We start from the raw sequence: 23,828 nt of genomic DNA on the forward strand, positions 1-23,828 counted from the left end.
TGCTTTATTGTTTACATCTGGCACATTTTGGGCATACAACTAAATAATATATTTTTGCTTCAAGGTAGTCAACCTTCATTGGCTGTGATTTACATGATAATCCAGCTTGTGCTTTCTGCCTACTGTGTAATGGGTTCAGTGATAACATGTACTTATGATACATCAATGGTGTTTGGTTAAACAGAGCAACCAAATCAAGTCTGGAATTAGTTTTGTGCTGTATTCTTCATTATCAATGCAAAGTGAAAAACTGTAGATGCAAAAATTGTTTACTTAAGAATGAAAAGGAGTTCATTATCTACTTTTCCAGTGTCGAGTGAATGAAACTATCTGCTGATGCATGCATCAGAACAGTTGTTGCTGAAGTTGAGAGTGAAGCTGACAATAAATAACACAATATAGAAGAAAGCAGATTTCTGTAAGTATACAAATAGATTCTGCCTATGTATTGTGTTGAATGGCAATGGCATACAAAGTGGCAGGACTCCAGAAGCTGACTGACCTAAAATACACCACTTAGCAGTGTGTAACAGATTGAAAGATAGAACTTAGTAATGTATGCACCTTCCACATTTGTGGCAGAGAAAAAACAAAGAGGAAAGAAATATGCCTTTACTGCATTTTATTACTTCTTATTTTCTTTTCTGGAACAAGTAACAAAACATGAAACAGGTTCATGAAGAAAACAAATCTGAAGTTTATTTGCATCAAGTCTTCATGTAGACACTATACTAAATAGAAAAACAAAAATATAAAGTGAAAATTTTTAAGCACCATACTTGTTACTATAATACTTTTGAAGCATATAAATACAACTGTTGCAAATGTCATATTTCCAGAAAATAAATTCTACATTTTGTCTGTATAAAAAATCATAATGATAGATATCAGTGTAACATGCATACTAACTGGGCTACATCTTTATTACTATAATATTACACTTAAAATTTATAACACACCAAGCCTACAAATTGATTCAAAAATGCTATACTGTATATACTTGCACATAAGCCGACCCCCAAACTGAACATGTATAAACACCAAAAAGTGCATGACCTTCATATAAACGGACTTACAACACCGAGGCATCTCAAGATGTATGAGGTAAGTTCTAAATGCATTTATTTTGGCAAACTTGTATTTAAAAAATTACATGTATACTTATCTCGAGGTTATTGCGCATGATTACTAAAAAGAAATTGTAAAATCTTCTTTGAAATGAAATTTATTTAATATTTTGTTTTCTTATAAAGCTGCATAAATAATGCTTCGAAAATTATGCTAATACCATAAAAGCTGAGTTGTACTTTGCTTTGATGTAAGCAACCTTACACCATACCTCTCAACTTTCATGCCGGGAGGGAAAAAAACCTTGATTTTTGGGGTCGCTCAACGCCTACCTCCCCATTTTATAATATCTTCTGATTTTTGTACAGAACTCCTGATTATTACATGTCTTCGATTTTCATTTCTTCTAAACAAGAAAAGTCCTACGTGTTCTGTTGTATCGTCTGTGAATTATTGTTATAACGAAATAATTATTTTAGTATAAAGCATTCGCTTCTTCACTAAATAGAATGTTAAGTTTAAACATTATTCACAAATTAATGATTATTTTTACCTCTACAATAATACAAAAATAAAAAACTAAACTAGAAAAAAAGATAAACCAAAACAATAAAATAGTCCACAATTAATTTCAACTGCAATAATGATTACTAACAATGCTGCAACTCCATATGCTAAAGCTCCTTCCCATGAAAGAAACTTACACAAGTGAAAACCTGGCATTTTAATACTGTATATACCAATGTTAAACTGGTATAGTTACTGGTCAAAAATCCTTTTTATCACAAGCCAGTTTCAGAGTTTTAATGATTAAGTGGCCTGTACAGCTGTCACAAAATGAAAGACAAATTCGCAGACTATCAACATAGGAGACGCCAAAACATCAAGCTTTCCACTGTGTGGAAAGGAATGTTTGTTCAGCTAAAACACAAAACTAAAATTGATTGATGGTGATCTTAGTTGATCTCTATGTGCATTTTAGGCTTTATTATTACCACTATTCATGAGCATGTAAATTATGATGGTTCTGTGCATTGTACAAATAAATGTGCGTACCTTTTAAAAAATATTACATCAATTTGTAGGATCACTTATATAATTGAAAATTAGTAACTTGTGAGCATGTAATTCAACATAAATGAAACAGCTATTAAGGACTAGCTGAAATGTTATCTGGAAGAATGCAATTTGGTTGAAACAATGAATAAAGCGAAATCTGCATCTATGTTTGGGAATAAGCGAGGATTTAAGTGAGGCTATGCACACTTTGCACTGTGTAAATATTGTACATTATAGTTCAGCATGGTCTTCCTGGTAAACTCAACCGGCCTGCAAATTATAAAGTCTTTTGTTTACTTTTATTCAACTTTGTGTTTGAGAAATCAGAAAATATGCACATGCAAAGTAATAACAAAATCAAGCATAGTACTTTAAAACAGTTTAATAATTGTCAGGTCACCGAAAGTTACAATTTTTCTACATGCATATGTCTTAGGACACAGAATAAATTATTGTTTCATGTTCCAAGATTTACAGCCATTATATCAGTAAAAAAAAAAGACACAAAAACTGTAAAGTTTACACACTGGCCCATGGATAAGCCGACCCCACCCCCTTCCAGGCCTTTATTTATTCGTAAATTATTCGGCTTATATGTGAGTATATACGGTACACATTTGCTATTGATATAATAAAGAAAGCTTATACCCCATATCCATGTTATGAAACCTGACACTGTGTACATTACAATCAGGTCGATACGAGTATCTTTTCAGTGACAGCTGGTTTTCAACTAACCAATGAAAATGTCCGACAAGGAGTCCATTATGAGTGTGTGTGTGATGCAGCTTTAACAATATTTCAGTCATATCACTAAGATGTCTGCAGTATGGCAGTTTATAGTGATGTCTAGCACCGGGGCATCATGCCGCAGACATGTAGCATAATGTCTCACTCAGTCACATTATCCTCGGACCAGGCTGACCAGTCCTAACACTAACCTCTTAATGGTGAGTGCCTAGCGAGGCAGCTGTTAAAAACATTTGTGTAAGTCTATGGTATGACTCGGCTGGGGTTCGAACCCACAAACTCCCGCTTCTGAGGTGGAAGCTTTAACCACTAGGCCACGGTTTGTTGTCAGTCTATTATGAGAACAACGAAGTCAGCAACCAAGCTTTACTTCTTATAGCAAGAGCATTTATCCGTTTTCACAGTAAAGCATAACGTGTATTCAGTTCATCAACTATTATGAATAACTTGGAAATAAACTGTCTTGCACACAATGAAATTAAATCTTAGTTGGCAGTCAATAACAGTGCTTTACTGCTTGTAATAAACTGATTAAGAAACTAGCTTAAAAGCACGAAGCACTGGTTTTGATTTTTCACTGGCATAAAAAATGTCAGCTGCCAAATCACACAGCTTACTCTATGACATCTGGATATTGTTTGCTATGTGATGTTGCCACTGACAGCTTATACCAGAATACACTCAACCTAAAAATTAAATTTTTAAGTCTGTTAAATTAAATCTGACAAAATACACAAACATATCTGCTTGCAGAAACAGCTTTATAAGAATCATTGGTTCTCATGCACTGGTAATGAATCCAGAAGTCTCCACACTGATCACAACCAATCAGTACATATCAAGATTCATAACATTCAGTCCACAAATATTGAAAACATCTTAAAGTCTTGTATTGTTAAAAAAATATTAGTTTTATAAAGGAAATAGCAAATGTGCATTAGACACTATCTGAAAAGATACAGTAAAAATGAAAATTGATATCAATATTAGTTTATGTAACTGACATATTCTCATTAAACATCCTGAATTCTGTATGCACACAGTTACTAAAGTTTGACAATTCCATTGTCAGATACTAGGACAGAGCATATGATGGTAGCTGAATGACATATTCCACCTGAGGATTCACAACATCAGCTTCTTCATCCTGGTGGCCCTGACAGGTAACTGCTCAACTGGATCTTTCTCCAGGTGGATATGATGGGAGAGAGAGCTGGATGCTCCATCTCTCCATCCTCTTCCACCATGTTACCCTGACACATGGCAGCCTCATTATCATTCATGAACACTATAAATAAAAGAATAGCTGATTGTAAATCTACTATTGAAACAAAATAATACATTCTTAAACTTTGACAACTTATGAGCCATAACCGGAAGTAATTCTGGATTACTTTAATATATAAAAAAATACAATAAAAGTCAATACCCCCGACCTGCCAGCCCTGACAAGTCCGTCTCAGTAAGGCAGTAGATTTTTCCTTAAGTTTGACCAGTTTTCAGTACGGTGTAAAACAGTATCAAAAGCTGTTATTGTAAAGCTCAAAAATGTAATTAAAAGTTAAGCATTCGAATCATGCAGCAAAAATAAACATTATGTTCAACTGAAAAGTTTGTAAAGTAAACAGAGATTAGTTGCTACTAGTACAGTAGCACATACTCAAGTTCCAAACCCTGTGCAGCTCAATGGCTTGTGTCTATCTCTCAACTTGACCTAATTCTTATCTTTTTCCATTTCACATGATGACGGCAATCACATCTCTTGCCACAAGTGATACTCAAACTGGCATGTGATGTCCAATCAACGTAATTGTGTCCATTCCAGCTTTTTATTAACAATAATCTGAATAATCCTTTTTATTCTTCGGTGTCGATAATTAACACTTTTCAAGAGGCTTATTTCCCCTTTTATCTTAAACATTCATCTCTTTTTTTTTTTAAATCGAAAATAAACAGTTTGATCATGGCAACACAGTTTAAAGCATCTGTAAAGTTAGTCAGGTTCGCTGAATAATTTAACTAATTCAAATATGAAACCCAGATCCAAATCAAACACAGATGAACAAATGTTCCACAATTTTTGCCATTGATCATTTCCCATAGTTTTTGCTTTTATAACCTAAATCTGCATGTTATGGGTAATTTTCATAACACTAATGGCAAAATTGTAAGGGCTGGAAGGTGTGATACCCTACATGTCATTTAAATATGTTGTAAACTTTAAAGAAAATGGCTAAAGCGGACTGGTCATCACTAACCTGTCTGATATTACCACAGTAACAAGCAACACACATTCAAATTCATGGAATTCTTTCCATAAATGCTTTTGATTGAAATTTTTATGTAAATAATTATTTTCCGATAAAGTTGTGTAATGGTCTTTCTATTTTTCTTAATGGTGGTGTTAATAATATAAATGTGAAGTAACTTAAGCTTTAATAAATTCATAACATACATACAGACAGAGTCCAGTAAGTTACATGGGAAAACGCTTCACCTACCACTAGTATATATAATACTTTTTATGATAGAGACACAATATATATATATATATGAAATTATGTCATATATATTCAGCTGTTCCTATTATATTAACACCTGCATATCACATCAAATGTTTAATTAGAAATTCTTTATGAAACCATCATCCTGATGCTGGATTTAATTGACCTTCTTTCTTACACTTTGTACTCTCGTGTATATTATATTTTAAGCTGCCAACATCTTTATTATTTTTATTGTTCATTGTCTATCTATTTAAACATGCTGCAACACATTAGTAAATCTAAGAACTGAAGTATTGGCATGCCAACATTCAAACAGTACTTTGAAATAAACTTGTTCCTGCAAGTATTAACAGTAAATGCAAATAATACACTTGAAGACTTTGCTATTCTGAGTACCAGGCAACTCTTAAAATTAATATTTAAAACAGAAATGATATACAAGGTTAACAATTAAATACTGCCCTAGCCTTGATATTGCAATTGGCCATATGACACAGCCAATTGATCATGCTTTGAATCTACATTTCCACTAAAATAAATATAATTTCTTTGAATCTTGTAAAAATTTCTTGCTTGCAAACATCAAATATCATGCAGCTATGTTTTTTCCTACATACTTATTAATCCATTAGCAAAATGGAGGAATAAGTCTCAACAGGTTTTCTTAATTTTCTAAATTTAAAATTACATTAACCCACTGAGGACTGAAACCTCAGGATATGTCCACTAATCAACACAACTAGGTAGACACATATATACCAATATGATGAAAATTCTTAAGTGTTATCATGCACATGCAATCTTATGTCATTGCAATTAACATGCATTCATTCATGATGTCATTTTTAAATCTGATATTGTGCGAGCTAAGGAGACCTGAACATTTCTATAATAGATTATATAGATACACTTTTGACATTGCTTTCTCAATATAATATAAAAATTCAATGAAGAGTCTGTACAGTTAAGTTGAATTACTATTGTTGTGGGTTTAATGCCATTTTTCAGCATATGATATGCTATACATGACAAGCAGTATTTATTGATTATTAGTTGTTATTATGAATCAGAAACTACTGAAACTTTATTTGTACATACATACAATGTTAAATTAAACTTTCTTATCATAACTACTTGGTAAGTACTGTCTCCAGAGAAGTAATTTGGTCACAATTTACTCACTTAATTGTGAAAAGTCCCTTCTGAACTTGAAACAGGAAACAAGCACTATTTATCATGGACTTGAACACATATCTTTCAATAACAGGATAAAATATAAACTTTAGACAATTATTATAAAAACTCGCCATCTTTAGGCAAATTAACCGACTGGAACCACTCAGTATTAAAAATCTCCAAGCTGCTTGGGACGAAAAATTTCAATAGCTGTAACTATTTCAACTTTGAGCTATTAATTATAAAGATATTTGTTTATAACCAGTTCATGAGGTGGCAACCATTGAACGAAAAACAAAAAAAAAACAACAAGATAATGACAACTTTTGCAATGCATACTGACTGGACAAAATTACATTTCTATATTTAATGGGTCTATTCAACGTGAAGACAAAATTCAATTGGATAATAGCTGTCAATCATTGGCTTTAGAAAATTAAGACATTATACATACTTCTGGATAGATAAATACTGCTTGGATACGAATGGTTAAGTGAATTTTAATAAAAATTGAAATATTGCCTTTCTCTTGTAAAAATTTAAAATTTATCACTATATAATAAATTTATCAATAAAACAAAAACAAAATCAATAAATGAAATAATTAATAAAACAGAAAAATATTTCCATTACAAAAGAATGAGTCTAATTCGGACTATGGCATGTTAATCATGCTTGTGTTGGCATTCAAAATCAACTAATACTAAGGAACAAGAAATAAAAGAAAAAATGTATACAAACATAGTGTATTCATTTCTGCATTGTTCTAAAAATGAATTCAGAACCATTCGCATCTCTCCAACACTAAGTCGCTTATTCTCTAGAAACAGCAACATGTTTATTTGAAATACACTATAACAACATACTGACACAATGTATATGCATAGTGTAAACACGAAGCACGATAACTGTAATAGATAAATTACAGACAATACCATTACAGAATGCCAGCTACAGCCATTGATAAAGGAACAGAACTTTTTTTCTTGCATGTAGGCAAAATAAAATGCATTTTTCAACCAATTCTGGAAATTCAAGAAGGTAGTCATGGTTTGATACCCATGTTTGCAATATGACAATGTACACATTTAAATAAAAAAATGTTTATTGCATCTTTTTCTCTTAAAACAAATTTTTTTTAAGGCTTTAATATGGTGATGCAAAACAAATTGCTCTCACCTAGAGAACAATATGAAATCTCTAAAGTAAGAGGATGATACATCTACAATGAAATTTAAAACATTGAAATCTATCTTTAACATGTGCTTGACTGATAGGTACAATTGAGAAAGGCAAATAAATGAAGAAATTCTTGAACAAAGCAATGGTGGCAATGCAATAGGAAAATCAGGATTACCCTGGGTATTGCTGTTTGGAGAGGAAAAGCGGACATTTCTTGGCCACCATGAAGGTTGATTTTCTGGCCTATATGCGGCTTTTCCTGTAAAAATTTAAGACAAAAACATTACCATAAAACATAAATTTTGTACAAATCATAATACATGTATTTTGTTTGTGGGTACTCAATTAACATAAACTTTCATGTACATAAAAATCACCATGATGACTTGTTTTAAAGGCAGTGCTAAAAAATCTCATAGTCAGATGCCTGGGGCCCCTCTTATGTCAGATCAGGCCTGTCCAGTGTTATAAAAGAGGTGCACATTTGAGTTGTAATCAAATTTTCAAAGAAAAATTTGACTTAAATGATGAAATGCAGAAATGTATTTTCAAGATGCTGACATACCTGCCACAAAGATTAAAATCAGACTGCTGCTGTCCTATGTGGAGTCTAAATCTGATTTTAATCAAATTGTTACATGACATGTCATGCTAAAAACATGATTTGTAGTCCCAAACCCCCCAACACTGATTTGTTTCGAGAAAACAATTTTCAGAAGTCTTTGGAAATAAAATATGGAGAAAAAAACTACAACTCTTAGTAGATGCCCATTACAAGTAGCATACAGAAACAGTAAACAGTCATAATTGGAGCTGATGTGAAACTATCCTTTGGGAAACTTAAAAGCGGTAATTAAAAGGCTAAGAGATCAGGTTATACACCACCATTTCATATATTACTTAACTGGCTGACAATAGCTTGTGAGATGTGTTTGAACACTGCACTGGGTGAGACCACTGTGCGGTCTGCATAGGTATGCTCATTGCTCAGGACATGGAACAACGCAATAGGTAAATCAATGAGATGCTAGATGCATGTAATATAAAAAAAGGTAATGTGTATCATTCCTTTAAATGAAAATGTTTAAGCCATATGTATTACAGGTTCTTGATATGTTTGTGAATAGTGGCAACATTTAAAGCCAGATTTTAATGCACATATAAAATGAATAGCATGATTATTTCAACTGTCAGAATAGTAATCAAGTGTGATTCATATCTGAAGTTGATTTAAAAAGAAATTTGTTATCAATAGTATCAACAAAGCCAAACAAAAATAAATTTAAGAATTCATAGATGGAGTTTTAACTTGTGAAACATGCTATTAAATAAAAGCAAAAAAACAATTAAGCCAGGAGGGTGACAATGAATTCTTTGCACATACTTTAAACAATATATTGACATATGTCAACTTGATTCTGACCCTGATTGTCTGAGACACCAAAAGAGAAGTTTGAACACCAGGACAATCCAGTCTCAAGTGAGTGTAGTGGGGAACACTAAATACACCGGTATTACCTTCAAACCCCCTACGAATTGCAATTTTGTGTGACAAATAATATTAAAATAAGGGGAAATATTGGGTATATGGAAATTGGAGTTCAGGCTTGTGGAATGTTGGTCAGGGCTTGTGATCTTTTAAAGTTACAAGCCTTGGGTCTGTGTCCAATTTTTTTTTTCTTTGAGCACTGCAGGGTTGATTATAATCAATTTTTATCACCATATCCCCTCCAAAAATGTCAATATCTCACCAACTAATGGTATGCATATATGTCATTAATAACTTCTGAATGACAGAAAAAATACTTTCTTATGGCCAAAAAGAGGACCAATTGCACACATAAAACACATCTATGTTGTGCACATCTGGGCTTTCCCTCTATTCTTTGATCACCACACAAATGTATTCCAGGATGTTGAAATACATATCCCGATACTCACCATAAATTCCATTTCTTCTAAGTATTGCTGGTATTAAGAACACAAGCATATCCCAAGTGTACATTGATGACTCTGCATATGGCAATGCAAGAGGCTCCTCCTCAGTTTCTCTTGCAACATCTATGAACATATATTTAAAACGTTTGATAAGCGCTGTACCAGACAATTCTTACGGTATGAAATACTATTAACATGACAGAACAAAAGGAAAGTTTAAGCACTGTTAAACTTGTTCAGCATCAATCTTTGTACTCAGCTTTGACAATAACCTTTAACATTAAAAAAAAATTTGAAACTCTCAACCTACCGATTACAAAAATAGTTATATCTCTATCAAGGATTAAATGGCAGTCATGCCTAGCGCAGAGCAATCAAGTTTCTAAAATTATTTTGAAGAAAACTAAATTACAACCAACATATAAAACATCATTTTCATAATTTTCTTATATCTTTAAAGTAACTGTGCATGGTAAAAGTATGTATGATTACTAACCATTTCGTTGACTGGGCATGTACAGCCGACCCAGAGCAACCTCCTTGAATTTGTCCAATACGGTTTGGCTATCAACAAAAGCACTCATGTGATCAGGTGCTGAAATAAAATTCATCATCAATTTAAAAAAAATATAATGATTATATAAATCTCAAACTAGATTTTGTATTGAAGTACTTTTAGCATCATTTCTAAATTGAAAACAATGCCTTGCAACTTGTATTTTAAATCAAAGCCTAATAAAATTTAACGTCCTTTATCAGACCTGCCAACACTGAAAAACTTAAATCAGGATTTTGCCTCCAAAACACCATTAAAAATCAGGAGACAGGGTAAAAAAGGAGGGGGTAAAATAGTAAGGTGTACATTTCATGATAAAGATGTTTACTTGTATCATTTCAGTCTACTGTATGTTGCAGATCTGCATTTCTGCAAAAGTTTATCATTTTTTTGTCTTTGGGTGACAAATTTGCTAACAAGAATAGCTTTCAGTGTTGATGCTGACAGGCTGGCTCTTTGGCTGTTCTGTTGTTTTGTGGCGATTGAGAATGCTCTCTCGGCATTGCTGCAGCTGTGTGGTGTTGAAAGTATTGATAGCAGTACTGCCCCAAGGGTTGAAAAGAACAGTTGGCCAGATTCATCCTTTTTTTCATGAGAGCAACCCACTAAAGGATGACTTACTAATTCATGCGAGCATTGCAGATGTGTCTAAACAATCTGTAGTATCATTTAAGGACCTGGCCTTTTTCTCCAACTGAATGGAAGAATCAATACTGATGATCTGCACTGATAATTTTAGCTTCACCAAATGTACATTTCTGACGCAGAATTGAATGTGGAAAGAGCAGATCTTCAGTGGCAGAATGTATGATAGGCCCCACAAGTCGATGGATGAATGAAAACAAACTGCTTCTCCCAAACACTCCTATATTTTTATCATATTTCTTTTTTTTCTTACCTGTTACTTCCTTTCCATCTTTTTTTCACTCCTTGCTGAGAAACGTATCCATTATGCTGCTGTGATTTGCTGATGGGATCAGATAAAGAGAACCATCTCTTTGTGAGAAAATCTCTTTGTATTGGCGGATGAAAACCAAAATCAAGCCAGATATGGTAAAGTACTAAGAAACATACCAGACCAAGAAAGTCAGGAAAAAAACCAGGAAAATGATGTTTTTGTATAAACAAATAAGTTTTTTTTTCTTTTTCGGGGAGTTTAAAAATAAGGATTTCATCTTAAAAATCGGGGATTCAGGAGATCCATAAATCAGAATTTTCTTGATTTTTTCAGTATGCTTGGCAGGTCTGCTTTATATAAAATAACTTTTTGACAATTTATTATAACAAAATTATTTAATGAATGGTTTATAAAAGTGATATGCAAATTCAACAGTTACAGTTAGATTGATAAAAATGCAAGAAATGGTACACTACATTTGATAAAGTAGGCAAAATGGATGATACATGTGCCAAAATTAAAATAAAATGGGATATCATTGATTGGAACCATTTTCAAATGATAATTTCATGACAATCCAAATAAACAGACAAATTAACCATAGGAATAGTCTCTCTACGATGCTGCCAATCATTAGTCTTTCCCAAGTTTCAGCTTTCACTGGACACCTTGAAGGTGTGATAATGTTTTGTACAATTCTTTGTTGGAAGATTTACATAGGTTTTACCTTTTTCTCAGTTATTGTAGTTTTATCTACCATCTGGTGCAATAGTTATGATGTCTACAATTATTTTTACTGGGGTAAAAAAATGTCATCAGTTGTTCTGTATCTATCTTTTTGTAAAACTTTACAGATTTTACCAATGATAAATGGAGCTACATATGTAATTGGAACCTATGCACATTTTAGTCAAATATGAAAACAGAACTGGAGTTGATGTTATGGAAAAGTGTTAAATTATTCTTAACCTCACAATCAAGAAATATATACTGGGTATAGGACTATTTTCAGTTCCAATGCTTGCTGTATATGGTATTAGGAAAATAGTCAGAACATGGCAACCAGTGCAAATTTTTTTTTTTAAATTGCATGATGGATTGTGTTTATATGCACAAAAACAACAATTGAGCATATGGAGATTAAACGATTGCTTGCTGCACCTATATTTGATTTAAGGTAATGACACACATCCTTGGTATTTACTTTATGTAAACTCAAATGGGACATGAAAGCAATTCACTTAAGAGAAGCCAAACAAGTATAAATAGAAGCAGTTTTATTGAATAAAGGTGTTTATTAATAGTGAATTTTTCTGACAGAAATAGCTTATTAAGGAGGGATGCCTATGAAAAGCATGAAATAAAACACCTTTCCATTCCACTCGATCTCCTCGCAAAACCATCATGGCAAAATTTGGTGGCTGTTCAGACTCTTTGAACCATGCATCAGCCTAGGTAATGAAAAAATAAAAAATAGATCAGATAAAAGCATTTCTTGTTTCAATTTCATTGGCATCATTTATTATTACCATTCATGTTCTGAAACACTTACAAGGAATTACGTAAATCCACTTTCAAAAGTCTACAAAATGCTCAGACAGCTTCAGTGGCCAAGTGGTTAGAGCATCTGCCCCGGATTGGTGAGGTCATGGGTTCGAACCACAGTTGTCCTATAAGACTTATACAAATGGTACTGACAGCTGCCTCGCTAGGCACTCAACATTAAGAGGTTAGTGTTAGGACTAGTTGACCTAGTTTCAGGATAATGTGACTGGGTGGGACTTTATGCTACATGTCTGCCTCATGATGCGCCAGTGCTAGACATCACATTAAAATGCCACACTGCAGATATCATAACAATATGACTGGAAAATTGTTAAAGCTACGTTAAAAATCTAAATCACACACACAAAATGCTCTCGAGATTATATGCCACAAAAGCTTAAAATAATTGGGCCAAAAGTACTTCCTTGCTGATGTATTTGCCATATATCCTTGGACACGATAAAATAAATTATTTTTTTCCTGTCTCAGAACTTTTTTTTAACTAGGTCATATATCCCCAGAATTAAGAAACAAAATAAATTTGTGTTGAAATTTTTGCCTGCCCCACTCACCACATGTTACGATAAAATAGATACACAAAATGCTTATTCGTTAAGAAAAGTAAAGAAACTTACCTTGTACTGTTAAAATGTATTATTCATCAATGATTTATTAAAGACAAACTATGTCCACGAACTCTGGTTATGTAATATATGCACCCATACCATAATGTATATAGATTTGGAGAATATAAAATCGTTTGATTAGTTCGTGAAGGACGGAAGAGAACAAACTTACAATTTGATCAAAAACATTGATGAAACAACAGTGTACTTTGTTCATATTCACACAAAACAGTGGATCATATATGGGGACGGGGTGCATAGGAAGGGTTTTGTTGATGAGATGCAGTGGATTAAAGAGTTTTATCTTGAGTACTTAGTTTAATATTTTTTAAAAAATATATTTAAGTTTGCTTGCAACTCACAAATTAAAAAAACTAGCAAAAACAATGGGTCCAGAATGTACAGTGCCAAACGAAAAATGTGTTTCCGGTAAGTCGATCACCAGTGTTTCTTACCAAACCTAACACTTTCCCCTCCATGGAAAAAAAAAATCCCAAAAATAACATTTAATATATATATAATATTGAGGGGAAAAAATGACCAGCCTAAACCAATATAATGTTATGTTTGTCATTACATTGTTTCTAATGTAACATTTACAGGTAGTAAATGAAACTAAGCTGTTCACCTAGTAATTCTTTAAACCTTATTAAATAAGGCAAATGGTTAGAATGTCAATGAAGTAAATATTTTATATAGCAGATTAAATTTTAACTGCACTAATACTGATTGTCAGGTGTCATATTAAAATAAAAATTTGAAAATGATTCTTTCCAAAGTTCAAAACAAAAAACTTGGAGTTTTATCCGTTGAATGTCAGCTTATTATACGACCCCATGGCAGATGACCGGGAAAAATCAAAAACTGATTTCTGCCTAGTTAAAGCAAAATCGAACAACAAAAACCACTTTTTACCCGTTGTCCTGAACTGTCACTGCTCAAAGGTTTAAAATCCTGTCTAATTATAAAGCCAATTTTATTGTGCTTGTGTTTTAATAAAAGTCATACAAGTGCACTTAATCATCTTTCAATTAGGATATAATCTGATTACACCTTTAGTTTGATCTTGTGCACATATGGTGACGTACTTGAACATTGATATTACCATATGTACTTCTCAGGGTGTTAAATAATGACCTTTCAAAGGAATATGGTTGTAACAGGATCCAAATATAGTGAATAACTGTCATTTAAATGTACTTTAATACAATTTATGAAATAATTACACTTACTACTGAAATGTTTGGTGTTGAACGCCTACATGACCAGTACGACTTTTACTATAAATGAAAATACAATAATAAAATGGCAGCGACTGTGCAAAGAAATAAATACCCTTTTCACCAACAGATCCCACTGTCTCCTCAATCGCTTCTTCTTACTTTCTTCTTTAATTTCCTGCAAAAGGTGTGATGCATTAAAAATGTGTGTGAAATTCACTGTGCAGTAGTCTAACAATGTAAGACTTATCACATGATATTTATAATAATAATAATAATAATAATAATAATGAGGACTTTGTATAATGCCTAATCTTTAGAAGCTCTAAGAGCTTTACAATATTAGACAACACTAGTAAGATAAAAAACATCTAATGATTACAAAAGCAAGCACCATGAAATTAGAAAAAAAAATAAAAATAAATGCTGAGAATATTTATGTTAGGAAACATTATTAGGTCTTTAAGTTTGTTCTTGCAGTCGAAATAAGTGAGTTTTGAGAGCCCTCTTGAATGTAATCACTGTGTCTTTGTGTCTAAGTTCAGTGAGCAATTCATTCCACATTGCATGGGCACTGGTATGCAAAAGAACGCTGTCCATATGACTTTGTTTTCATACTTGGAATAATGAGCATACGATTGTCAGAAGAGGAGTGTAAGTAACTTGCTGGTGTGTACACATGGGTGAGGTCAGATAGGTATGTTGGACTAGAGTCTGACAGTGAAATGTAGCACAGAGAACAAATTTTGTGTTTGATTCTGGAACGAATGGATAGCCAGTGTAGGGTACAGAGCAGCGGGGAGGTGTGCTCTGATCATGGTACTCTAAGTATGATCCGAGCAGCTTTGTTTTGAACTTTTTGAAGTTTCTGGAGTAGATATTGAGATGAACCAGACAGAATTGAGTTACAATAGTCCAGTCTTGAAAGTACTAATGAACACACAAGTGTTTTAGTGGCATCAACTGAAAGATATTTGCGAATTGAGCTGATGCATCTCAGCTCAAGATATGTAGCCTTGCATATGTTCATGACATGTGAGAGTACCGTCCAGAGTAACACCTAGGTTTCGTACTGATTGTGTGAATTTAATGTTGGTGTTGCTGACATTTATTGTTTGAGGTAAAGGATGTGAATGAGAAAATCTTTGTGTTGTGATCAGAATGGCCTCAGTTTTATCATTCATCTGCAGCTTGTTACATGTCATCCATGATTTCACATGAGAAATGCACGTCTCTACACCTTGGATGTTAGCATCAACTTCAGTTGGGTGGCTAGATTTGTATATTTGGGTGTCATCAGCGTACAATTGGTGAGACACTGGATGATGAAGTATGACACTTGACACATTTATGGTTCGGTAACACCAAAACAAAATTATGTGATGCGTCTTACGTTTTAGAACTGTGCAGCAACTTTAAATGGGTTAACAAGTAACATTTTTACACTGGCAAAGAAGCCTAATACATAAGCGAGAATTGCAGATTTGGGTTCGATACGTTGAAAACGTCTACAGTTGTAAATAAACTTGAGCTTTTCATCTGAAGGTTCCACTTAAAATAACATAATCACTAATGTTTGAATAGATCACTGGGGACTCTGCCCCACTTATGTGTTCTTAAATAATAAACTAAGCAACAATGTAAACATGTCTAGAATTTACTTATAAACATAAGTACCGTCATGGAAGCCCCCATTTTTGTTGTAACTAAAATTTGCGCATGCTCAAAATTAAGAATCAGTTTTGATGTCACTGTTCTGTGCGTTCCGTTCTAAGACATTTTTTGTCCACTAATATACCTCAAAACTAGTATCAGGAAATTAGCTGTACTTACTGATGATTCACCAAGCCAGCTGAAAAAAAACAAACTATCAAGAATGGATACTCTGACTGTAAGGCAACAGATGAAGCTAATTAAAGGTAATGTATGATTTGGGCACAGGGGTTCGTTACAAAGAAAATTTGGAGTATCCGTCCATGAATAAAGGGATGGGGGTTCTAACCACAGGTGCACGACGCGAGCTTGATGTTAAGAAAAAAAACACAATAATCCAAAGAAAAAAAATCGTACAGAGTGACAAAAATACGTTAGGTTACCCCCATGACCCGTTCTGACATAGGACCTTCTCTATCATAATAATATAATATTTTCTTTGTAACGAACCCCTGTGCACCAGGTGAGTTCAAAAGCACTCGTGAACTTCATTTTATGAAAAAGCAGACATTTATACTAAGAAATGAGAGTATGCAAACGTGTTGTCATTCGTTAAACTGAATGTTTTACAAAATGCAGTGTTGATGGTGGCTTCAAATGTTGTCACCAAAGATCGCCAATCGCAATATTTTATCGCCAATTTTCAAATAATATCGCCATTTTCATAATACAGTACTATCCGTTTTTCTCGACATCACCTGGTCCAAGGTAATATTGTCGAGATAAGAGGATGTTTCGATAAGTGAGGGGAAGGGGCTGAAAATAAAATGAAATTTTGCATACAAGTGAAATTTTTAAGAGACCTGTCTTCAGTGGTTAGGACTCACACAGAGAAAGAAAAAAAAACAATGACATTTTGTATTCAATGAAGACAACTAGATTGAAATACGCTGGTATTTGGACAACCTATTGTTGTGTAGTACACTCTATAATTAGATATTGTACATGTATATGAAAAATCCATGAATTCGAGTATTAGCTCTTATGTTAAAAAATGAATGTATCTGTCAAATCCTCTTGTTGAGTTTAATTATAGTGCCGTGTGCACCATTGTGCATGTGCCACTTTTTTCTGACTGTACCGCAGCCTGCTAGTTGTTCCTGGGGAAGGGTATGGTGCCACCTCCCCCAGGTTTTTATGGTTTCAAGGAACCCTGATAGTTTGGCCTCAGTCTGTGGGCCCATAAAGTTCCCTTACAGTTGAATGGTTGGCTGTCATTTGTGGGAAGGAGAGCTCGGGAACGGTCCTGGTTGCTTCACATCGCTGGTTTCCAGTTGCATTTGCCTGGTGTTTGTTGCGTTTTTTTTTTCTCTTCAAAATGTTCTAAAAAGGGGTGTGTGTTCTATGCTGTTTATAGAGGTTGTTATTAGAAATCATGTATCAAGAGAGATTTTCAATGTTATTATGGTATTACTAGTCGAGGTGTTTAGGGTGTGCTTCCTACGTTATGTCATTTATAAGTTTTTAGATATTGCCTATTTAAGTCATTTATTTATAGCAAGAGACCGGAGTCCTAGCCAATTACACGGTTAGTTAAGGACATTTAGGACATCCGATTCTGCGGTTTCTTTAGTTTTTGATGGGTGCTTCGTAAGTGAATTATTTATTAACATTTTTATAAAATTGAATGATAGGCTATGGGTTTTTATGTGGGGGCTTCTAAATTTATTTAGCTACCATATTTTCCGGCGTATAAGTCGATGCGGAGTATAATTCGAATTGACCAATTTTGTAAATTTTCCATCCTTCGTCCATATATAAGTCGATTCGGAGTATAAGACGAGACCAGGTCAATAACTTGGCTTTGTATTTTATATTACCGGTAGTAACTTCCGGCTGCATGAATATTGATGGTGTCGTTGTATGATATTCCATATTACCGGCAATCGTGAAATTGCGTTACCGATGCTAACATGCTTGTGCTTTTACTTCTGAACCGCTATATTTTGTTATCAATTGACACAGCTGAATAAACAGTCCATGCTTGTCTTATTATAATTGAAAGCACATCCATGTTGTAGTTCATTTTATTACCTGTAGTTACGAACGTAACTTATACAAACTTGTCATTTTCTATCGTAAGTTTGAAAGTCACGGACTCCGTTAAATCGATTCATATATATATATATATATATATATATATATACTATTTTTTAAGTGTTTGTTCTGTTTGGACTTGGATATAATTAACATTTTATTACTAACCTATTCAATGCTATACCCCATTATTATCTTTATCGGCGAGTTCGAATACAAAGTAATGGGTATGATCTCTTGTCCTTATAACAAATTTTGTATGGACAATGACTTCAATAAAATGTTGACAGATTTTCATTTCCCTAAAATAAGCCTCATTTCCCTACTGGCAGCCTCGCTGATTTGACCTATTCTGTCGATTCTTGCCCTCAGTCTGGTTTCAGTTATAGCCAAGCGCTAAGCATGTTTAATTACCGTGTAAATAACACTGCATAGCCATGCGGTTGTTGTGACAATGTACATCGTAATGAAAACAAGAATGAATTGTTGATTTAGTAGTGTTTATTGATAATGGAATATAGTAGGGTCATAATACATGAGGATTATCATAATCATCAGGTAACAGTCTTTTTTCTCTTTGCAAAAGCTACAAATAAAAATCGCCCTGAATAAAAGAACGATCTTGTACACGGACAATTTTTTTCATCTCTCTCACTCTCTCTCTCTCTCTCTCTCTCGTGCGCACACACACAAGCACGCGCGCGCTCACAATATATCTGATTTTAGTTTAGTTTAAACCATATTTGTTTTAATTATGATATCCATAGCAACAAGAGCCACGTGGCTGTGCATGCTATGAAAAGATTGATCAAAATATACCGAACTCATTAAAATGTGCCCGTACTATAGCAATGAAAACAATGCCCATGGCTAAATTCATTATTTACATCTAGAGAAGGGAGTGGGCATCTTTTCCTGTTGTACTGAATCCCATTGATATTAAAAACGGGTAGCGTAATTGATGCGGATTAATGATGAAGAACAATGGGGTACCGGCAATATGTTAACTAGTATCCGTAGCTAAAGCCAATATCAAGGTCTAAACAATTGCGGCAACTGGCTTTGATTGTTGTTGGAAACCAAAGACCAGTTTATCAACAACCGGTATAATCAAAGAGAGACACCAAATCGTCAGCTGGTTAAGAATGAATATAGGTGAAGTGTTGACATTACAATTTGCTTTAAACTGAATTGCGAAACTAAAAATCATGGATCACTGATGATCTACGAATACTGGTAGTCCATCCATATATCTGATTTTAGTGTAGTTTAAACCTAATTTATTTGAGAAACTTTGTCAAATACAATTAGAAACATATGATTTGGGGGATTCAGTAGAATGCATGATCTACATTATTTTATAAATAATCATAGAACTCTCGAGTTAATATGGATTACATCCCTTCGTAGGATCAATAGGATCAATTAAAAAGCTATGCCGGTAATTGCTCACGTGTGTCCAACATTATACTGGAAAATCAAATATTAATGGACCAGTTATTTCATATCTTTTTTTTAGGAACAAACAATATGCTTTGAATTAATACAGTACACTATAGAGTATAGACCGTAAGTGTGCTATGCGGCCCGGTGAAGTTTTTACCGGTACGGTAAATTGTTTTCTTTTATTTTATGTTTGAGAAATAAGAAAAAACACGCAGAATGCAAAATAAATAATGACATAACTTACAAATATAAACGCAGTCATATTAGTTTATGACAATTTATTGACATAGTAATTTAACATGAATTTGTACTTCTATGTGACCTGTTTTCGATTATGCCAATTATAGAGCAATGTCAATAGCATACCGGATACTGTAATCCATATATAGGTCGATGCAATTTCAATGACACAATCCATATATAAGTCGATTCGGAGTATAAGACGAAGACCGAACTTTCAAGTCAAAAAGTATCGACTTATACGCCGGAAAATACGGTAGTTACTGGGTCTTTTGGTTTTGTGGGGATAGTAATTATATTTTGTTCCAAATTCCTGCTGAGTCTATGAATTTATTTATTTTTATATGATGATTGTTTATTTTTATTTGAGTCCATGGGTATGTGTGTGGTAATCCAATCTCTTTTTGGTTTTTGATAAATATTTCCTAGCTGGTTGATATTTTGGTCATATATTGAATACGTCGCCTAGATCTTCGGTGGTGTGGCAGTTAAAGCAGTTAATGGTTGCTGGTTTGGGTCCTATAAACCTTCCAAAACTGCTTGCTAGTCTAGTTTTTCCAGTTATTATCCTGTTTATGGTTTTCTGTTCTAAATAGGCACCCTTATGTGGCTATATGTTCCTGTCTACAGGTTTTGGGGGTTTTCATGGTACTTTTTACCTTTTGTGGAGGAGTTCCAAAAATCTTGCCATTTTTGGTCTATATATGTTTGTGCGAAACTTAATGTTTCTGTAGAGCTATAGTTAAGCTTGATAGAGTTTTGATGTCCTAGTTTGGTTTTTTCTACTTTGTCTGCTGTTTCGTTGCCAAAGATTCCAATGTGCGATGGTATCCACATGAGCTCGACTAATTGATGTGCTGTGGTGATATCGTCGATTAATTGGCATGATCTGTCGAGGAATTGTTCCCTAGAGTGTGTATTGCGATTTTGGATCGATTTAATAATGCTTAGGGAATCGCTTATAATGACTGCTTTAGGTATTTGGTTGTCTTTGATCCATTGTAGTGATTCAAGTATAGCCCAGAATTCAGTGGTGTAAATGAAGCAATAGTCTGGTAATCTGGATTCCGTTTGTATATTGAATTCAGGGATGACTATTGCTGCTGCTGTTCTTGGTGGGTTGTTTGTTTTTGATCCATCGGTATATATTTTAAGATAGTTCGGGTATTTTTGGTTGATTTCATTTACCAGTACAGGTTTTAGTCAGTTTCCTTGTCCTTCTTTATTGCCTAATTTGGTAGATTCAGTGTTAATCCTTGGTGGTTTTTGTAACCATGGTGATTTGTTCTGGTCTGTATTGTTTGTTACCTGTTTTTTTTCATAGAGGTATCTTTTCTGTTAGTTCAAGGATTACATTGCCACTTGATGTGGTGGATATGATTTTGGGTTTGAAGACAACTTTACACTTGTTTATAGCTATTTTGGTGGGATGGTTGTCTGGATGGGTATCTAATCAAATGGAGTATCAGAGGAGCAGTTCTTGCCTACGTAATGTTAAGGGTAGTTCTCCTGTTAGTGTTTGTAGTTCTTCTAATGATGTTGAGGGGAGTGTTCCTGTGCATAATAGTAAGGCTTTCTCTGGACAGTGTCAAGTTTTTTGTAGTACAGGTTGCTTAGCCTAGTTATATGCTTGGCAACCGTAATCCAGTTTTGATCTAATTAGGGTTTTATATATTGTGAGGAGGGTTTCCTTGTTGGATCCCCAATCAGTCCCTGTGTTGTTCCTGAGTAAATTGAGATCTTTGTTACATTTCTGGGTGAGTTGTTCAGTGTGCTGTTTCCATGTGAGGTGGTTGTCAAAGAACATTCCTAGGAATTTTACTACTGTTACGTATTTGATTAATTGATTTTGTATATAGAAGTTTGGATAGACTTGGTTGTTATTTCGTATGGGGGTGAATATGATTGCCACAGTTTTTTCATGAGATATTTTGAAACCCCATTTGTCTGCCCATCTCCTTATGTTGTCTAGGCTCTGCTGGATTTCTTTAACTACTGTTTTATTGGCAGGATTTCCATTCCTCCATATGCCACTATCATCTGCAAATTGTGACAAGTTTATGCTTGTAGAGGCTACATTGAGGTCAAGGTCATTTACCATTAGGTTAAATAGTAGGGGACTTATTACACTGCCTTGCGGTGTTCCATTTTCAAGTGAAAATTCTTCCGAATGGTGTTGCCTATTCTTGTGGTAATTTTCCGGCCTGTGAGGAAATCGCCAATCCAGTTGAACAAGCGTCCAGTTATTCCAAATTGGTTTAATTAGATCATTAGTCCATTGGTCCATACTAGGTCGAACACTTTTTCTAGGTCTAGAAACCCGCTATGAGGTTGCGATTGGTTTTCCTATGTGCGTTAAAAGCGAGTTTGATGTCTGTTTCCAATCCGAGAAGTTGGTCAGTGGTGGACCGTTTGTTCCGAAAGCCACATTGATTTATGGAGAGTAGGTTATTGGTTTCCAGGTGGTGTTTTAACCTATTTGCGATTATTGTCTGCATTTTTTGGCAAATATTGTTTGTAAGGGAGATGAGTAGTTAAGTGGGATACATTAGGGACAATGGGACTTAGCATTAAAAAGACCCCTGGGACACTTTAGGGACAATGGAAATTTAACATGGAGAAAAATCGTGGGTCACTTTAGGGACAATGGGAATTTAACATAGAGTTTGGGTCTGTCTAGGGACAAGGGAAATTAACATGGGAATAGAGTTTGGGTTTGTCTAGGGACAAGGGGAATTGAATATGGGATTTTTTTTTTTTTTTTTTTAAAGTTTTTTTTAAATTTAAATTTAAATTTAAATTTAGAAAAGGGGTAGGCAATGGAAAGGCTATCTCTTTTCGAGAAATATGGCTGGCCCTGAAAATGGCCTTTGGGTTTATGTTAATATTAATATTAACATAGATGGCATCTGTCACATCTTCTTCTTCTTCTTCTTAAACTCCTTCTAACTACCGGTCCATACACAAGTACCCTCTTGAGACATCCTTGTCTTTCTATGTAAACTCTCCTCATCCATTGACTAGTATCTGTCCTATCAACAACAGTCCACTTTGACCTGACATACATGAGCATGTCCGTCCTAAACATCATGGAAGACACAAGGGTGGATGACTCAACTGTGGTCCACATCTTGAAGCGACGAGAATAGGTGAATCAATGCAGTGAACTGTGCTTATTTATAGGTACAGGAAGGATTGAAACGGATTGAATTCATTCACCAATCCGAACACGCGTTACAAAATTCAGTCAGCTCGCATCCAATCCGAAGAGAGCAGTCTGTGACGTCATGTGGTCTATATAGATTCGTTAGCGCTTGTGTGCAGTCAATCTATGCGACAGTGATTCAACATGACGGAAACTCAGAAAACAATCCATTGGGGTGCACCAGCAGGGGAGACTGCCCAAGGGAACCCGGACTTACTTTCAGAAGAGGTACACTGGGATTTTGTGGATTTTCTTACCTCGCAAGAATTTGTTCCAGAACCTTCGTTACCTTCTTCATTACCGCAAGTGGAGAATTTTAGACAGAGACAGAAAGAAGAATTGGAGAAATTTATGCAACGACAAAAGGAAGCGGAACAAGCTTTTCTCCTACAGCAACAGCAACAGCAACAAGAAGAGGTAAGAAAAAAACAACAGCAACAACAGCAAGAAGAAGTAGCAGCAAAGAAACAAGAGGGTGAAAATCAAACGGCTACGGTACTGTTGGACATTTTAGCGGAGTTAAGAAGTCTGAAACAAATGTATCAGACTTCTTTATCACGACCGAAGAGAATATGACCTTCCCGAGCTAAACACGCCAACCCTGTGACTAAGCCTGTCGTACCACCCTTAGTGATTTCAACCCAATCATCAGAAGTAGGCCT

At 34.4% G+C, this 23,828-nt stretch overlaps 2 protein-coding genes across 2 annotated transcripts in view; one reads left to right on the forward strand and one right to left on the reverse strand.

The window, feature by feature from the left end:
* Positions 1-607: 607 nt before the first annotated feature.
* On the reverse strand, positions 608-16,235 carry LOC149781020 (uncharacterized). The gene is made up of 7 exons (XM_089938147.1): positions 16,203-16,235; positions 14,641-14,703; positions 12,504-12,585; positions 10,177-10,275; positions 9,684-9,803; positions 7,918-8,001; positions 608-4,165 (listed from the first exon to the last, which is right to left on the reverse strand). Exons 1-7 carry the CDS (start codon positions 16,218-16,220, stop codon positions 4,020-4,022), a joined length of 612 nt encoding a protein of 203 aa, XP_089794273.1. The 5' UTR covers positions 16,221-16,235; the 3' UTR covers positions 608-4,019.
* Positions 16,236-16,367: 132 nt separating this feature from the next.
* LOC149781021 (uncharacterized) overlaps positions 16,368-23,828 on the forward strand; it is a 137,845-nt gene continuing 130,384 nt past the window's right edge. The window contains exon 1 of the mRNA XM_089938145.1: positions 16,368-16,444. Within this exon, the coding sequence (XP_089794271.1) occupies positions 16,402-16,444 (43 nt within the window). The 5' untranslated portion in view covers positions 16,368-16,401. The remainder of the gene's footprint in view (positions 16,445-23,828) is intronic.

The sequence above is a fragment of the Sinohyriopsis cumingii genome, chromosome 16 (genome assembly GCF_028554795.1).
Source record: "Sinohyriopsis cumingii isolate HCF-2022 chromosome 16, ASM2855479v2, whole genome shotgun sequence".
NCBI classification, from domain to species: Eukaryota; Metazoa; Mollusca; class Bivalvia; order Unionida; family Unionidae; genus Sinohyriopsis; species Sinohyriopsis cumingii.

What these genes read in the sequence shown, in the direction of transcription:
- LOC149781020 (XM_089938147.1), bottom strand. An exon ending in GGGATCTGTTGGTGAAAAGG is followed by an intron (nt 12,586 to 14,640) that starts GTATTTATTTCT and finishes TTCATTACCTAG; the next exon opens with GCTGATGCATGGTTCAAAGA. An exon ending in TAGAAGAAATGGAATTTATG is followed by an intron (nt 8,002 to 9,683) that starts GTGAGTATCGGG and finishes AAATTTTTACAG; the next exon opens with GAAAAGCCGCATATAGGCCA.